This window comes from Balaenoptera ricei, chromosome 19, assembly GCF_028023285.1.
Source record: "Balaenoptera ricei isolate mBalRic1 chromosome 19, mBalRic1.hap2, whole genome shotgun sequence".
Lineage (NCBI taxonomy): Eukaryota > Metazoa > Chordata > Mammalia > Artiodactyla > Balaenopteridae > Balaenoptera > Balaenoptera ricei.
The window spans coordinates 51,788,631-51,805,095 of record NC_082657.1 but is presented as its reverse complement, the minus strand read 5'-3'; the positions used below and the strand labels follow the sequence as shown (position 1 = coordinate 51,805,095).

At 44.7% G+C, this 16,465-nt stretch overlaps 1 protein-coding gene across 2 annotated transcripts in view; it reads left to right on the top strand.

Moving 5' to 3' along the window:
• TMEM231 (transmembrane protein 231) overlaps positions 1 to 16,465 on the top strand; it is a 29,440-nt gene that overhangs the window by 3,951 nt on the left and 9,024 nt on the right. Inside the window, exons 3-7 of one of the 2 annotated variants that reach the window (XM_059904669.1) lie at positions 7,124 to 7,252; positions 7,575 to 7,718; positions 10,408 to 10,489; positions 12,162 to 12,267; positions 12,628 to 14,987. In XM_059904669.1, coding sequence (XP_059760652.1) covers positions 7,124 to 7,252; positions 7,575 to 7,718; positions 10,408 to 10,489; positions 12,162 to 12,267; positions 12,628 to 12,808 — 642 coding nt within the window. In that variant the 3' untranslated portion in view covers positions 12,809 to 14,987. Of the gene's footprint in view, positions 1 to 7,123; positions 7,253 to 7,574; positions 7,719 to 10,407; positions 10,490 to 12,161; positions 12,268 to 12,627; positions 14,988 to 16,465 lie in introns of those variants that run through there. The other variant, XM_059904668.1, reaches the window with a different exon arrangement.

Genomic DNA, 16,465 nt, shown 5'->3' with positions numbered 1-16,465 from the left:
ATCCTGAATTTCCTCAGGGTGCACCATGGGGAGTGGCTGCAGTCTGATGGCTGCTAGATGGCAGGTATTCTTTGTTTCTGTCCTGAGTCCCCTCAGGGCTCACCAGCTCACCATCAGCGGTGGGTATAATCGCCAATGACTGTGACATCCTTTGTTTACTGATATGGCAGGCAGTATTCTATTTCTCAACACATAACTCTTAAACATCTGAAATCGCACTCGTAATTAGAGAGATGCAAAATAAGAAAAATTGAGATATCTTTTTTGTCTATCAAATAGGCAAAAATTGAAGTTTCTTAGCACCGTGAGCAAGATGTAGGGAATTGTGCAAACACTCCTGTATATCACTGGTGGGAGTGTAGATTGATACAACCTCTTTGCAGGACCATATTTGTCAAAATTACCAATTCACGTGCCTGCTTCTACTTCTAGTAAGGTATCCTAAGGTTTGTGCACACATGTGGAATGGCATATGTAAAAAGTTGCTCATTGCAGCATTATCTATAGTATCAAAAGATAGTAAACAGGGCTTCCCTGGTGGTGCAGTGGTTAAGCATCCGCCTGCCAATGAAGGGGACACGGGTTCAAGCCCTGGTCTGGGAAGATCCCACATGCTGCAGAGCAACTAAGCCCGTGCACCACAACTACCGAGCCTGCCCTCTAGAGCCCGCGAGCCACAACTACTGAGCCCGAGTGCCACAGCTACTGAAGCCCACGCGCCCAGAGCCCGTGCTCCGCAACAAGAGAAGCCACTGCAATGAGAAGCCTGCACACCACAGCAAAGAGTAACCCCCGCTCGCTGCAACTAGAGAAGAACCCACGCGCAGCAACGAAGACCCAGCGCAGCGAAAAATAAATAAATTAAATAAATAAATTTTTTTAAAAAGATGGTAAACAATCTATGTAGCAATAGAAGACTCATTTAAAAAATTGTGTTACATCTACCTGGTGGAATGTTACATAGCATTTTTTTTTTTTAATTTTTTATTTATTTATTTATTATTTATGGCTGGGTTGGGTCTTCGTTTCTGTGCGAGGGCTTTCTCTAGTTGCGGCAAATGGGGACCACTCTTCATCGCGGTGCGCGGGCCTCTCACTATCGCGGCCTCTCTTGTTGCAGAGCACAGGCTCCGGACGCGCAGGCTCAGTAATTGTGGCTCACGGGCTTAGTTGCTCCGCGGCATGGGGGATCTTCCCAGACCAGGGCTCGAACCCGTGTCCCCTGCATTGGCAGGCAGATTCTCAACCACTGCGCCACCAGGGAAGCCCCTGACTTGGTTCTTTAAGCATGTGTGACCCAGAGAATATGGGGGCTGAAGACTACAAGAGGATGCAGGAAGATGAGCGGAGAGCACTGTGTGTCCGAGACATGTTTTTTCACATCTCCAAAATCAGTGTGTCTGCCTGTCAGTGGTATCTTACAATAGCTGTTGGCCAGAAGACAGGTTTGGCTAGTCCTCTTTGCCTACGTATGGAAACTGAAAAGTACCAGCACCAAACTTGCAGAAGGGGCATCAGCAACTTGAAAGAAAACCCCAGAGACAATAATAAAACATTTTAACCCTAAGAACCAAGTGATAAGCAGGTAAGGGAAGGTTCAAGAGGCACTTAATAATAGGATAACTCCACAGAATTTTAAAGCCTGCTTATGAACCCAGACCAGTGAATTTTAGTTCCCTTTGTGAATGTTTTTTAAATGCTGTAAAAAAGCACCAGTGTGCTTCATGGCACAAAGGACAAACTTGCATAGAAAAGTATGGATAATACTGAGTCAATAAATGAGTCAAAGAATCACGATGTAAAGAAGTTTTAAGAATCCCTGGATCAATTTATTTTGCGTATATTTTTCTATGCACATAAATAGGATATCTGATATTAATATGCCTAAATCTAAAAGCTCTTTCAATAAGTACAAAATAAATACCCTTAGTGATTAGAAAGCATTGTGTCAGTTTAATTGGAACTATTTTTGCTTTCTTACAGGTATATAAAATATCGGTACATTTTATAATTAATGATATCTTAGATTAATTGAAATACAGGTAGCAAGGATTTTATATGTCTAGGAGACATGGAGTAGTAGTTCCTACTTTGCTGGAGACCCAAAGACTGGTGTCAAAGAACACTATCAGCTTAAAAAGAAAAAATGGGACACCCCAATGATGACAAGTATATGGTAAAGTGGACACTGGTATAAACTAGGAAATTAACCTTCAGTAAAAGAATATGACTCTAGGGAATTCCCTGGTGGTCCAGTGGTTAGGACTCTGTGCTTTCACTGCTGGGCGCTGGGTTTGATTCCTGGTCAGGGAACTAATACCCTGCAAGCCACGTGGCACAGCAAAAAAAGAAAGAAAAAAAAGAGTATGACTAAAGAATAAAAGATATGAAAACAAACAGGAGCCAAATAAAATTCCAGCAAACTATCAAATACTGTATCCCTGCTGAGCAGAATCCCTGCTGAGAAAAATGTTGCAAGTCAAGGCACTTTGGAAACAATGGCACTAGTTAAATTTACAGCTAGCTACTCTTACTGTCAGATGCTGTGCTGGTTATTAGGTCTTGTCTCAGCTCCAAACCTACCCTCCTATACTCTCCTTTGTGATGCCCATGCTGAGATACTGAAAACCACATTTTCCTCTGCCTACTGGCTCCCTGTTAGATTCTGCCAGTAGGAGGCATGGTGAGCCTTGTTCTGGGAGTGGCAGAAAACCAGAAATTGCAACCAGGGTGAAGAACCATTGCTGGGGTGATGCAAACAGCAAGGAGTACATCTTTCCTCCTGCCTTATTGACTCCCTCATGGGTTCTTCGTCCAAGCTCCAAAGGTACCAGTACCAGCTGACAGCACTCCCTTTTTGAGGTCTGAGTCCCAGCTCCTTGAGGTAATGCCAGCCTCTTCCTTTTCTTCTCCGGCCCTAGGTAGTTATCCTGCCAAAAGTGTTCCCTGTTTGCCTTTTTAGTCCACTAATGCCTGTGTTATTAATTATCCCCTATACTAAATTCCCCTGTTAAAATAACTGTTTATTTTCATTTCTTCCTTCCTGATTGGACCCTGATTGATACAGGTGGACTGATGAGCATTGACTAAATCCAACAACGCCTGTATTTATCCTATCTAGTATGTTAGTATTGATTTCACACATATCTGTAAAGGATTACCTGTTTTAACTCCAGAAATCTTTGAAATTAGGGTTCTTATGGGCTATTATAGAATCAGGAGTCAGTAAACTTAAGTTCTAGCCCCAGTTCTGTCATTGGGTTCCATACCCTCTCTTGGTCTCAGTGTAAGTAATTATATAAAGAGGATGACAGTACCTACCTCTCTAACTATTGCTAATTATTACTAGTAATATTACTTCTCTCCTGGGATATGCAGAGGGACAAGACAGGATGAACCGTGGATATAAAAATTGCTCCAAATTGCACATATACCTTATAGAAATAAGGTGATGGTGTGATTTATGAATTCTCTTAGCCAGACACACCCATTGGATTTTAGTTACTAATCTTGAACTTGTGTTAAAGAAGTATTAGCTCATTGAGGGGACTTCCCTGGTGGCGCAGTGGTTAAGAATCCACCTGCCAATGCAGGGGAAATGGGTTCAAGCACGGGTCCGGGAACATCCCACAGGCCTCGGAGCAACTAAGCCTGTGCGCCACAACTACTGAAGACTGCATGCCTAGAGCCCATGTTCCGCAATGAGAAGCCCACGGACCACAACAAAGAGTAGCCCCCGCTCGCCGCAACTAGAGAAAGCCTACGTGCAGCAACAAAGACCCAATACAGCCAAAAATAAATAAATAACTTCTTAAAAAATGTTTTTAAAAAAGTATTAGCTCATTGAACACCTGCCTTTGTAGCTGTTGCATTTTGTGTTAAGCTTGGTTTGAAGTAAATGGAATTAGGTAATTGATTCCATCAGTGGTCCAAGTGATAGCACAGCGATGTAACCCACCTTGCCAGCCCCAAGGGAGCGAGAGTCTTACTTGGTGACAGGTCCTCTGTGGGAGATGCACCATTTGCACCATCACTCATCCCCATGGCCCTGTCTGGGCCTTCATCTTCCACTGTCTCCAGCTCATGCACTCTGCTCGGCTGCACTGGCCTCATCTCACTCCGTTAAACACTGACCCGCTTTCACCCAGAGTATATGTGCTTTATTAGCTTGGGTCACTCTTCCCCAAGACATTTCTATGTCTTATCACCTCACTTCACCTGACTTCTCGGACACTCAGGTATTCCTGAATACTTTGTATAAAAATTTTTGTTCTATCCTGGTCATTCTCTAATTTTAGTTTGCTTCATTTTTCTTTGTGACACTTAGCACTACCTGTTAGCACATATCTGTCTGTTGATTTACTTCCTGCCTCCCTGGCTGGGAATGTAAGCTCCATTAGGGTGGGGACTTTGTCCATTTTGTTTGCCATTATATTCCCAGAACCTGAAGCAATGCCTGGCACATAGTAGGCCCTCAGAAAATATTTGACATGTTGGGACTTCCCTGGTGGTCCAGTGGTTAAGACTCCGCGTTCCCAGTGCAGGGGGCCTGGGTTCGATCCCTGGACAGTGAACTAGATCCCGCATGCCGCAACTAAAAAAAGATCTCACGTGCCGCAACTAAGACCCAGCACAGCCAAATAAGTAAATATTAAAAAAAAAAAAAAAAAAAAGGAAAAGAAAATATTTGACAGGTTAATGAATGGATTTAACAAGTAGACACCAATTATGGTGCTGTGCTGGATCTCTGTCCTCTGTGAACATGGTGTAAAAGTGTGCTGGCTTCTTGCAAAAAGATCTTTCATAACCGACATCTTCTCCTTGAGTTTAAGTCTGGACATTTTAGATCCTGGAAAGAGGATCAGATTTGAAGTCAAAGATGTGGTTCCATATCCTGTCTTTACCAATAGTAGCCGTACTCCATAAATCCCTTAATCTCTCTGAGCCTTGGTTTTCTCATATATGCAATGGGGAAAGTACTCGCTCTGCTTACCTTCGCCTTATTGTAAAGGTCAAATGAAACGTGTTTTTCTCCCTCTCAGACTGTGTTAGAGTCTGTATTCTTCTGGCATTTCCCTCCTGGTCACTCTTCTCTCTTGCAAGTTGTTGATCTTTGTCTTCCTGTCCAACCCTAAAGATCCAGAAAAGCCATGGATCCACTACAGAGAGTTAACCTGACTTTGTCTTCCAAGTCTTCCCAGATACCAACTGCAAAAAATTCACAGGAAGACAAGCCTGTGAATTCACAGCCTCTTTTCCATCCTACTGGTAATTGCTAATACATAATTGCCTCGGTAACCTGATCGTCAGCCCTGGTAACAGATATCCCTCGCCTACACCGGCAAAGCTGATGTAACAGGACAGAGAAAATAGTATCCAACAGAAGAGAGAGGGTAGGTTTCTCTATAACAAGGCCTAGGATAAGGACATTATTGTCCAGAAGGAAAGAAATGATTGAAAGGTTCTGAAAACTGAGATATCTCCATCTCAAACGACCTTACTAGCCTGAAAAAGAACAAAGAATCTCTTCCCCCACATAAAGGTATGGTGGAAAACCAAATGAATCAGTAGATGGGGAATTCAGATGGGAATGCTGATACCCCATAGCAGAATCCTTCTGGGAACCTACAGTGGAAAAGGATCAGTTGTAACAAGATCCCGAGTTGTGGCAAGGAATCATGTCACCAGTGATCACATTTCAGTGACAGTCTTTCCTGCTAGTCATTTTAGGGTCATTTTAGGGTCACTATGAGGTGAGACTGGATTCTGGTGTTTTTTTAGGATCTGTGATTTATCTTTTTCCCTCCTTGGATCTCTGTTTTCCCTACTTTTTTTTTTTTTTTTTTTTTAGTATTTATTTATTTATTTATTTTTGGCAGCATCGGGTCTTAGTTGCGGCACTGGGGCTTCTCACTAGTTGTGGCGTGCGGGCTCAGGAGTTGCGGCCCAAGGACTTAGTTGCCCCGCGGCATGTGGGATCTTAGTTTCCCAACCAGGGATCGAACCCACGTCCCCTGCATTGGAAGGCGGATTCTTAACCACTGGACCACCAGGGAGGTCCCTTCCCTACTTTCATGGCCATAATTTATAAAGTACCTGTGTAGTTTTAATGCCTCACTGATTTTACTTAACTTTCTTTTTCATTGTATTGATTGGTACTAAAAGATGCACTAGGCTATAAAGCCCTGACATCAGTCCAACACTGAGAATCTGAATCAAAGCACTGTGGTTAAAGAATATATAAATAGAGCTTGGTGTTTTTCTGCTGAGTCTTTTTGGGGAATGCATAATGACTAGGATTCTTTCTTTTCTGTTTTAAAAAGTTGACTTCTAGAGAAGTAGAAGTGTGTTTTTATATGCTATTTAAATGTTCCATACAAACTCAGGCATGTTTCTAAAAAGGAAAGAAAACACCAGCAATAAAACCAAAAAATCAAATGAGGCAACTGAAGAAGAACAATGCATCCAGATGTTTACACTGTTGTTACTGCCACTTCCAGGTCTTGTTCAGTTTGGCCCTAGAATATTTGAGAAGCCCAAGTATGCAGTTTAGGGGCCATGCACATGTGTCTCTTTCACCACCATTGATCCACTTATACCTATGTATTTTTCTCTTTTCTTTCTTTTTTTTTTTAAATAAATTTATTTATTTATTTACTTATTGGCTGCGTTGGGTCTTCGTTGCTGTGCGCGGGCTTTCTCTAGTTGCGGCGAGTGGGGGCTACTCTTTGTTGTGGTGTGCGGGCTTCTCATTGCAGTGGCTTCTCTGTTGCAGAGCACAGGCTCTAGGCACGCGGGCTGCAGTAGTTGTGGCACACGGGCTCAGTAGTTGTGGCTCGCGGGCTCAAGAACGCAGTCTCAGTAGTTGTGGTGCATGGGCTTAGTTGCTCCGCGGCATGTGGGATCTTCCCTGTCCAGGGCTCGAACCCGTGTCCCCTGCATTGGCAGGCGGATTTTTAACCACTGCGCCACCAGGGAAGTCCCTTTTTCTCTTTTCTTTCGGTGAGGAAGATAATGCCTCTGTGTGGCAGAACTATGAGTCACTGTGTATGTCCAACAGTGAGATGGATTCCTCCCAGACTTATTAAGGACCGGGGTCACTGGCCTCTTTTGGCTTTCCTAGACTAGAGAAGAAGACAGGAACCAGGATGGGAAAATGGACATGTTACATTTTAAGCTGGAGCTTCCCCTGCAGTCCACGGAGCACGTTCTTGGTGTGCAGCTCATTTTGACTTTCTCCTACCAACTGCACGTGAGTCCTCTCCCTTTTGTCTTTCAATAGAACAGAGCCGCCTTTCTGATTTCTGGGAAAACCCACACTGCAGAAGACCCTTTTCAGAGGTGTCGTTTGGGATTTAACTGCAGAAGTTCAATTTGAATGTTTTTCATTGAGGTCACATTAATTTACATGAGCTATTAATAGGTCAGAGGGTTCTGGGCAGAGTGCTTCCTGCGTGGCTGAGTGAGGCATAGGAGGGATGGCTAGGCTTCAGCCACAGACAGGTGACACTTAGAACCCAGAACCCCTTGGATCTGACCGAAATTGATACTGTCTCTCCTTCTAATGATTTCAGAGGATGTCGACATTCGTGATGCAGAGCATGGCGTTTTTCCAATCCTCCTTCGCTGTTCCGGGGTCCCAATTATATGTGAACGGAGACCTGAGGCTGCAGCAGAAGCAGCCCCTAAGCTATGGTGGCCTAGATGTTCGGTACAACGTAAGGATACTGCTTACTGTCCATCTCTTTTCTTTCTGCATGTTACTGGTGTGTGTGTGTGTGTGTGTGTGTGTGTGTGTGCTGGGTTTTTTTTTGGCCGCACCACGCGGCATGTGGGATCTTAGTTCCTGGACCAGGGATCGAACCCGTGCCCCCTGCATTGGAAGCGTGGCGTCTTAACCACTGGACCGCCAGGGAAGTCCCTGTATGTTACTGCTTGTCAAGTTCTTTGAAGAGGGAGAAAGGAACATTGGAAATAGCATGTCTTTGTGGGTGGCATAGAAAAGGATTTCTGAGGAATTCTTTCCATGAGTTCTTTCAAAATATGGAGACAGGTACCCCTGTATTTACATCTAAAAAGAGAGGAAAAGAATATGTCTTTGTCTTTAAGAATTGAATTGCTTATAGTTTTTGGGTGCACGCACATGTGGGCACACACACACGGTGTATTTATTTCAGGTGATCTTTTTCAGTTCATGTAAAACATTTGAAAAAGAATACTGGGATTTCCCTGGTGGCGCAGTGATTAAGAATCTGCCTGCCAATGCAGGGGACATGGGTTCGAGCCCTGGTCCAGGAAGATCCCACACAGCGGAGCAACTAAGCCCGTGCGCCACAACTACTGAGTCTGCGCTCTAGAGCCTGCGAGCCACAACTACTGAGCCTGAGTGCCACAGCTACTGAAGCCCGTGCTCCGCAACAAGAGAAGCCAGCGCAGTGAGAAGCCCGCACACCGCAACGAAGAGTAGCCCCTGCTCGTGGCAACTAGAGAAAGCCCGCGCGGAGCAACAAAGATCCAATGCAGCCTAAATAAATAAATAAATAAATTTATTTTAAAAAGAAAAGAAAAAGAATGCTAACCACCATTTGTTAAGCATATAACCTATGCCAGCCTGAGTTAAGAGGTTTAAACGTGTCATCTCATTGAATCATTACCGCAACCTCACGAGATGCCTTCCCTTGCAGCTTCCCTGCTCTGCCGCCGCTTGTCCTTCGCTGTCCCCCTGTGCTCCTGTCTAGGTTGCTTATCCTATTGCTCCATTCTGGTCCCTGTTCAAAGCTCCTGAGCACAGTCCTTCCCTGACACTCCTTCTAAAGAACGTTTACCTGTCCCTCCATCATTCCTCACCCAGGTTTACTCCTCTTACCTCCACCTGAGATATTAAAGAGAGGTTTTCCGTTTGTTCATTTGCCATCTCCTTCAGTGGTAAAAGTGCTGCCGTCTTCTGTGTTCTCTCACCCCAGCGCTTGAAACAGTGCCTGCCGCATTGTAAGCGCTGAGTTGGTGTGAGAATGAACTCTCACCTCACACATGAGGAAACTGGAGCTTACAGGGATTGATTAATTTTCCCAAAGTCCCACAGCTTGAAAGTAATGGAGCCATGAATTGTCTCTCTGAGGCCAGAACTCATGCATCTGATCACTTTTTACTAACCTTTACATTATCACAGGGAGGCCCATATAAGTTGGGCTGGGCTACTTTTTTTTTTTTTTTAATATTTATTTATTTGACTGCACCGGGTCTTAGTTGCAGCACGAGGGATCTTTGTTGCCACATGTGGGATCTTTGTTGTGGCATGCGGGATCTTTTTTTTAGTTGCAGCATGCGGGATCTAATTCCCTGACCAGAACCCAGGCCCCCTGCGTTGGGAGCACAGAGTCTTAACCACTGGACCACCAGGGAAGTCCCTGGCTGGGCTACTTTAGAAAATGAATATGAGATGTTATCATTTATTATAGGCATAAACCAGGACTGTTCCAGATAAATTGGGATTCGTGGTCACCTAGCTATAATCAACATACATCTTGTTTTGTTTTGTTTTAATTAATTTATTTTTGGCTGCTTTGGGTCTTTGTTGCTGCGCACAGGCTTTCTCTAGTTGTGGGGAGCAGGGGCTACTCTTCATTGCGGTGCGTGGGCTTCTCATTGCAGTGGCTTCTCTTGTAGTGGAGCACGGGCTCTAGGTGCACGGGCTTCAGTAGTTGTGGCTCGCGGGCTCTAGAGTGCAGGCTCAGTAGTTGTGGCACACAGGCTTATTTGCTCCGTGGTGTGTGGGATCTTCCTGGACCAAGGCTCGAACCCATGTCCCCTGCATTGGCAGGTGGATTCTTAACCACTGCGCCACCAGGGAAGTCCCAACATACGTTTTTTAAAAAGGAGGAGACTATAAGATATAAACTTAATGTAGCACTTTTTATTTGAAGGTTTGTATATTAGATTATGTCAACAGGAATATGATATTAGAGGGCAGATCTTTCTTTTCTTCAAAGGATTATGTGCTTACTGTTTGTGCTTTATCCTATTTCCATCTCTGTATTTCAAAGAGATCAATTACAGAGAATCCAGGCAAAAGCAAGAAAAAGACAAAGGAGTTGAAAATGTGGTCTCTTAAAAAAAAATTAATCATTTCTCCCATTGGAATAGAAAGGGGTATTTTATAAATAGCTTTTAACGTGTAAAAGGTGGATATCGACCCCTTGTTTCCATCCCCGCAAAAAGAAAGACTGAGAGTAAATGACTTAAATTGTTGCAAAGGAGTTCATTCATCCTTGAAGAAAAGATTATCAATACTGGAATGGACCACCAAGCACAAGAGGGTTGTCTTTGAGGCTGGGTGGGCAGGAGGGTAGAAAAACAAGAGGGGAAGCCGCTTGGGTGCTCACATCACATCCTCCTGTTGAATCCCAGGTATCTGTAATCAATGGGACCAGCCCTTTTGCCCGTGACTACGACCTCACCCACATTGTTGCTGCCTATCAGGAAAGGAACGGTGAGTCATGGGGAGAGTTCATTCAGCTGCTTCTCAAGGACTTTGCAGGTTAATGGGGTTATTGGAGAGAAACAGAATTAGAGCCCACGTCATATGAAAGTATCAAAACCAGTGAATGCTTGGGACTTCCCTGGTGGCGCAGTGGTTAAGAATCTGCCTGCAAATGCAGGGGACATGGGTTTGAGCCTTGATCCGGGAAGATCCCACACGCCGCCGAGCAACTAAGCCCGTGCACCACAACTACTGAGCCTGCGTGCCACAACTACTGAAGCTCTCGCGCCTAGAGCCCCTGCTCCGCAACAAGAGAAGCCACAGCAATGAGAAGCCCGCACACCACAATGGAGAATAGCCCCTGCTCACTGCAACTAGAGAGAGCCCGTGCATAACAATGAAGACCCAATGCAGCCATAAATAAATAAATAGATTTGTTAAAAAAAAAACCAAAACAGTGAATGCTCAGTTATGGAAGGTGAACAGGTTGCTCAGGGTTTGTCCTTTTTCTCCTGATCTAAAGACCCACACACTAACCGTCCCCTCCACTGCTCCTATGGTCCGGCAGGTTAGTGCCAATTAACTGCCATATTTATCCCACCACTGACTTGATGGGTTTATATATATAGATATGTGAGTTCCTCCCCACACCAAAGACAAGTTGCTGTCCATAGTTTTCAGGTGGAAATAGGGACTGTGCATGACTCACCCCATGTCAGCAGCTGCAGTAGGAGAAAGCACCCAAGGTTCTAGCTGGAAGGCAGAGGGTATCCATCCCTTTCAAGAGGTGGGCTCTCAGGCCGTCCCTGAGTGTGTGCTTGACTCAGCACATCTGGCTGGTTGGTGGTCTGAGGTTTTCTCTAAAGGCATCTAAAGCATTACTTGACAACCAGACATCACAGATACTATACACAGACATTTAACAAGTGAGGGGACTGCAATTCCAGTATTTCTTTCTGATTTTATGTAGTACACTAGCAGCATTATTCCAAAAATAATTTTAGAACACAAAATCATTTATCTACAAATCAACTTTTCTTTCTTAATTCCTTCCAGTCTTTGTACATGTGTAGATTTTTAAATACAGCTTCTATCATAGTTTATTATTTATTTACTTTGGCTGCACCGGGTCTTAGTTGCTGCATGCAGGATCTTTTTTTTTTTTTTTTTTTTTTTTTTTAGTTGCAGCATGTGGACTTCTTAGTTGCAGCATGCATGTGGAATCTAGTTCCCCGACCAGGAATCTAACCCAGGCCCCCTGCATTGGGAGCACGGAGTCCTCCCCACTGGACCACCAGGGAAGTCCCAGCTCCTATCATAGTTTAGAGACACTTTATGATCTAACTTATATTTTGTACTTTGTAATATAAATATTTTCCCACACTGCTACAAAGTTCTAATTGGTTTTCTTTTCAGAGGTAGCATAGTATTCTTTTGCTTAGCCACTCAACAGTTGTAGAACACATAGACTGTTTCCAAGTTTTTAACTTATTTTAACAAGTATTTTAACAAATAATATGTGAGCAACTTTGAACATTCAGTTTCTCTTTCCTTTTGAATTATTTCTTTGGTATGAGTTCTGAAGTGCAGAATTTGCCTGAGAGGTCAGAGTACTTTTATAGCCCTCAATGTTTTATTGCCGAAGAGAGCATTCATGGATTAACTCCCCACTGTGTTGCAGTAACCACCATCCTGACTGACCCCAACCCCATCTGGCTGGTGGGAAGGGCTGCAGAAGCTCCATTTGTAATTAACGCTGTCATCCGATACCCCCTGGAAGTCATCTCATATCCTTTCTGTTAAAGGGCCGGCAGTAGCTGGGTTTCAAAAAAGGAAAGGATTCCTCAGTTGTCCCAGGAAGGAACAGATGTGGGAAGCCTCAGACTGGAAATTGCTGCATTTGTAGCCCCACGCAAATGACTGTCTGTCTGCAGTTCATACAGGAAAAAATATTCATTTCCTGTTCATATTTCTTCTTGAGCAATTCTTCCAGATCAGAATCATCCATATTTATATCTTATTAATCTTTTATTATCTCTTTTATCTTAAGGGTATTTGAAACATTTTTGCCATTTTCTGTCTAAACTAACCCTTTGGTTTAACATTTCCTTAGAAAATGTCATCTGTGATTCCTTAACTGTTTGTACTTATCTACCAGGATTCTGGGAAATGATAAAGTTTGCCTGGATCCAGTATGTCAGTATCCTACTTATCTTCCTCTGGGTGTTTGAAAGAATCAAAAGATTTGTGTTTCAAAATCAGGTGGTGACCACAATCCCTGTAACAGCAATGCCCCAGGGAGAACTGTATAAGGAGCATTTATCTTAAGAAGACCCTTTCTGAAAACTCTAAGCTACCTCACTGTTGTCTTGTGAGGACTGTCATCTTACGAAATTTCTGAAAAGAGCCTGTGGACACTTGCCCACATGTGTGCTTTTCCTATCAGAGACAAAGAACATTCCTTTCTAATATCCCTCCATACAAATTCTATATTTTCTACACGCCTACGAAAATAATCACGGACTAGTTTGTGGAAATGTTTCTGAGGGTTCCTGAAGGCTATAATTTGCTTTTGTTTTTTGTCTCAGACTTGAATTTCAGGAGAAAACTACAGTCAGTTCAGAGAGCTTGGAAAGAGTCCCATCTCTGGTCAAGCAAAGACTTTTCCTCTCTTGAACTGAGAAACATGCTATGTATTTCTTCCCCCTATTGTAAACCACGTTTTACTCTTTTCAGGGCTCTCTGGTGATAGATATGCAAATCATCAGCACTTTCCACTCCTGGGCATCTAAATTTCCCATTCAGAACTGATTTCCAGAACTGAGAGGCCTTTAACTGGAGATCTGGAGAGTGAGAAAGGGAGCGCTCCAGAGCACATGTATGCACGTGCGGGAGGGTGGGCGACTTGAGGACACTAAGACCATCCATCCACCTGCCCCGAGTCTAACAGACAGTCGTCTGTCGGTAGCTCAGCTGAACAGCCCTTTATCCCTGCCCTGCTGTGGCTGGCTCTTTGCCCTCTGTCTGGGCCCCTGGAATAGCAGGCTGCAGTCAGAAGTGCTGTTCCATTCACAAGCCCCTCAGCAACAGTGGGGGAAGTAAGGAGTGTAACAACAGGTTCTTTCTCTTTGGCCCTCACCCAACAGCCTGGACGCTTGCCACTCCTTCTCCTTGACAGCCCTCCCCCTTCTTGAAAAGGACATGGGTGACAGAGGAGCTGTTGTTGGTATTGGCTCCCACTGCCTGACAACCACAGAGTTTACTTGGAGGGCTAGCAGGAAGCCCAGCTACTTGTGTTTCCCTCGACTAAGGAACAGGGTGCCCATCAGAGTGGGCCGCTTTGGAGAGGACACACAAGGAGCAGGGAGGGGATAAAGAGGATGCTAGCCCAGGCAGCCCAATCCGGGCCTGGCCTTTAGCAGAATGACACGCAGTCCAGCCAGATTACCCTCATGACTAAGTGAGTGTCTGCCGAAGAGACCGCTGGAATGGCCCTCTGTTGCAGAGAATTCTCCATTCTCGCCCTAAGGACAGCTGGACCTGCTTTATGATACCGAGATATCACTGGCACTGGAAGGACATGCCCTGTGTGATCCACGCTTCACTCCCATCCACACACACACTCCTGAGTGCATGCCTCAGTTTACCCTGGAGACTCAGTTTTTATTTCCAAAGCACCTTTTCATTCAGGCTGACCAAAATAAGAGTTTTGGAAACAAAGCTGTTTTGAAGTATCCAAGCACAAAAATATCCTAACACTGACCCCTCTGCTTTTTCTTTTAATATTTTGGGCTGTTTATATGCCTAAAGTTTTTTTCTTGAGATTTAAATAAAAAATGTTTTCTGGTTTGAATCACCAAAAGGTAATGAGATATGGAAAGATAGCTGAAGATGTGTATAAACATGGCTTTGCATTTTATTACATTATTTTCATGCAAAATGTGTATAAAGAACCATGATGTTTTGTAACTTTATAATTAAAATGTTCAAACTGGAAGGTTGCATGTGGCTCTTTAGAGGGAGAGTATTTGGAAAGGGGAGGATGGGGAGGGCAGAGGTTGTGCACACTTCTTGGGGTTACTCACCGGCAGCCTTGCTTTGCCAGGGCTCTGCCCAAAAACCTTGGAGCTTTTGTTAGCTCTTCGCAAAAGTCTTCTGGCCCTGCCCCAAGTAAATGTGAGTTTTTGGTGAAATCCACATGGCATGTGGAAACCACAGGCTGGAAAATTACAACTGCGTCTGGTGAATATTAGATTATTTACAGATCAGATGTTGGTAGCTTCTGAACCTGAATCACACCTTATAGCTGAAAGAGGGGAAAAATGGAAGTATACAGGATATTATCAACTGGGCTGTAACCCATAACTACATCCATGGTTTGAGACAATTAATATTTGGCAGGGGGGAATCCCTTATTTTGTCAAATGATTTTCCAGTTTCTGTTTGAATCAGGTGAGGTTCCATCATGTAAGATTGATAAAGCAATTAATAAAGCCTTCTTTCTTTCTCTTCATGTTCATGCTTTGTAAAAGAAGTTTTGGTTCTTTGTGACCACATAAGTTCTAAATGCCTATTGGGGGAAATGTGTAATTACAGAAACCTAAAGAAAATAAGTTGTCTGTAAATTGCTCCCTAGAAGTTATCACTGTTGGCTTTCTGATACACATCTTTTTAATCTTTTGTTTCTAATTTTTTTGCTATCATAAGCAACACATCTGTGAAACTTGCATATAAATCCTTTTTTGCTAGTTTATTTTCTTTAGATCCTAGAAAGAAATTATGAATTCAAAAGTTTATGGTGTTCTTAAGGATTTTTTTAAAATATATTTATTTTATGTATTTATTTTTGGCTGCGTTGGGTCTTTGTTGCTGTGCGGGTCTCCTTGTTGTGAGCGGCGGCTACTCTTCGTTGTGGTGTGTGGGCTTCTCATTGCGGTGGCTTCTCTTGTTGTGGAGCACGGGCTCTAGGTGCGCGGGCTTCAGTAGTTGTGGCTTGCCGGCTCCAGAGCGCAGCCTCAGTAGTTGTGGCACACGGGCTCTAGAGCGCAAGCTCAGTAGTTGTGGCCCAGGGGCTTAGTTGCTCCGCGGCATGTGGGATCTTCCCTGACCAGGGCTCGAACCCGTGTCCCCTGCATTTGCAGGCGGATTCTTAACCACTGCACCACCAGGGAAGCCCGTTCATAAGGATTTTAATTCATCTTGCCAAACCGCATCCTGGAAAGAATGCACTAATTTATACTCCCAGCGGCAGATATTTCTTTTAGATCCCACAGCGGATTACAAGAGGTCAGAGTTCTCTTTCTTTTTCAGGTGCTTGGATTCTGCTCCGTTATCTGTAGGAGGAAATAGCATCTTTATTTATTGAAACATACCCTGTATTTATCGGGACCTGCTATCCAGTTGAGGGTAGAGCAGGGAGGGGACAGAAAGAGGGGCACAGCCAGCTGCAGGCCTAGCTCCTGAGGGCCACCTGGTGTCCCGGCCTCGCCCCCAGCTTGATTACTACCCGGGGAGGCCGCGCGGATCCGCCTGGCATCAAGGTGCCTGGGGCTTGGTTTAGGTCTGAGGCTGGGGGCTTGGGAAGCGGTTTGGATTCCAAGTCCTTTCGCTGTGAGGATGCCACTGAGAGGGAGGAGGGGCAAAATTAAGATTCGATTTCCTTCACAAGGGCCTTTTGTGTTCCCAGTAGCCTCCCTTCTCTGGGGATTGGAGGGGGAAGACAACTTTTTGGTCAATTAGTGGGATGAGAGCTGACTGCGAGCGCCCTCTGACATCCTTGGCCCAAGCCGGGCGCCCCCGGCAGCCCCCCGGGCCCACCTGTGCCCTCCTTCCCCGGGGCTCGCCCGCCCCCGCCGCTGGACGGCCGCCCCTCCCCCGAGGCGTGGCCCCTCCGCCCGAGGTGGGCAGGGTAGCCGGAGCCGGGGGCCAACCGGCTTTTTCCTTCCCTCCCGCTCCGGCTCCCGCCCGCCGGCTCCGGGACCGCAG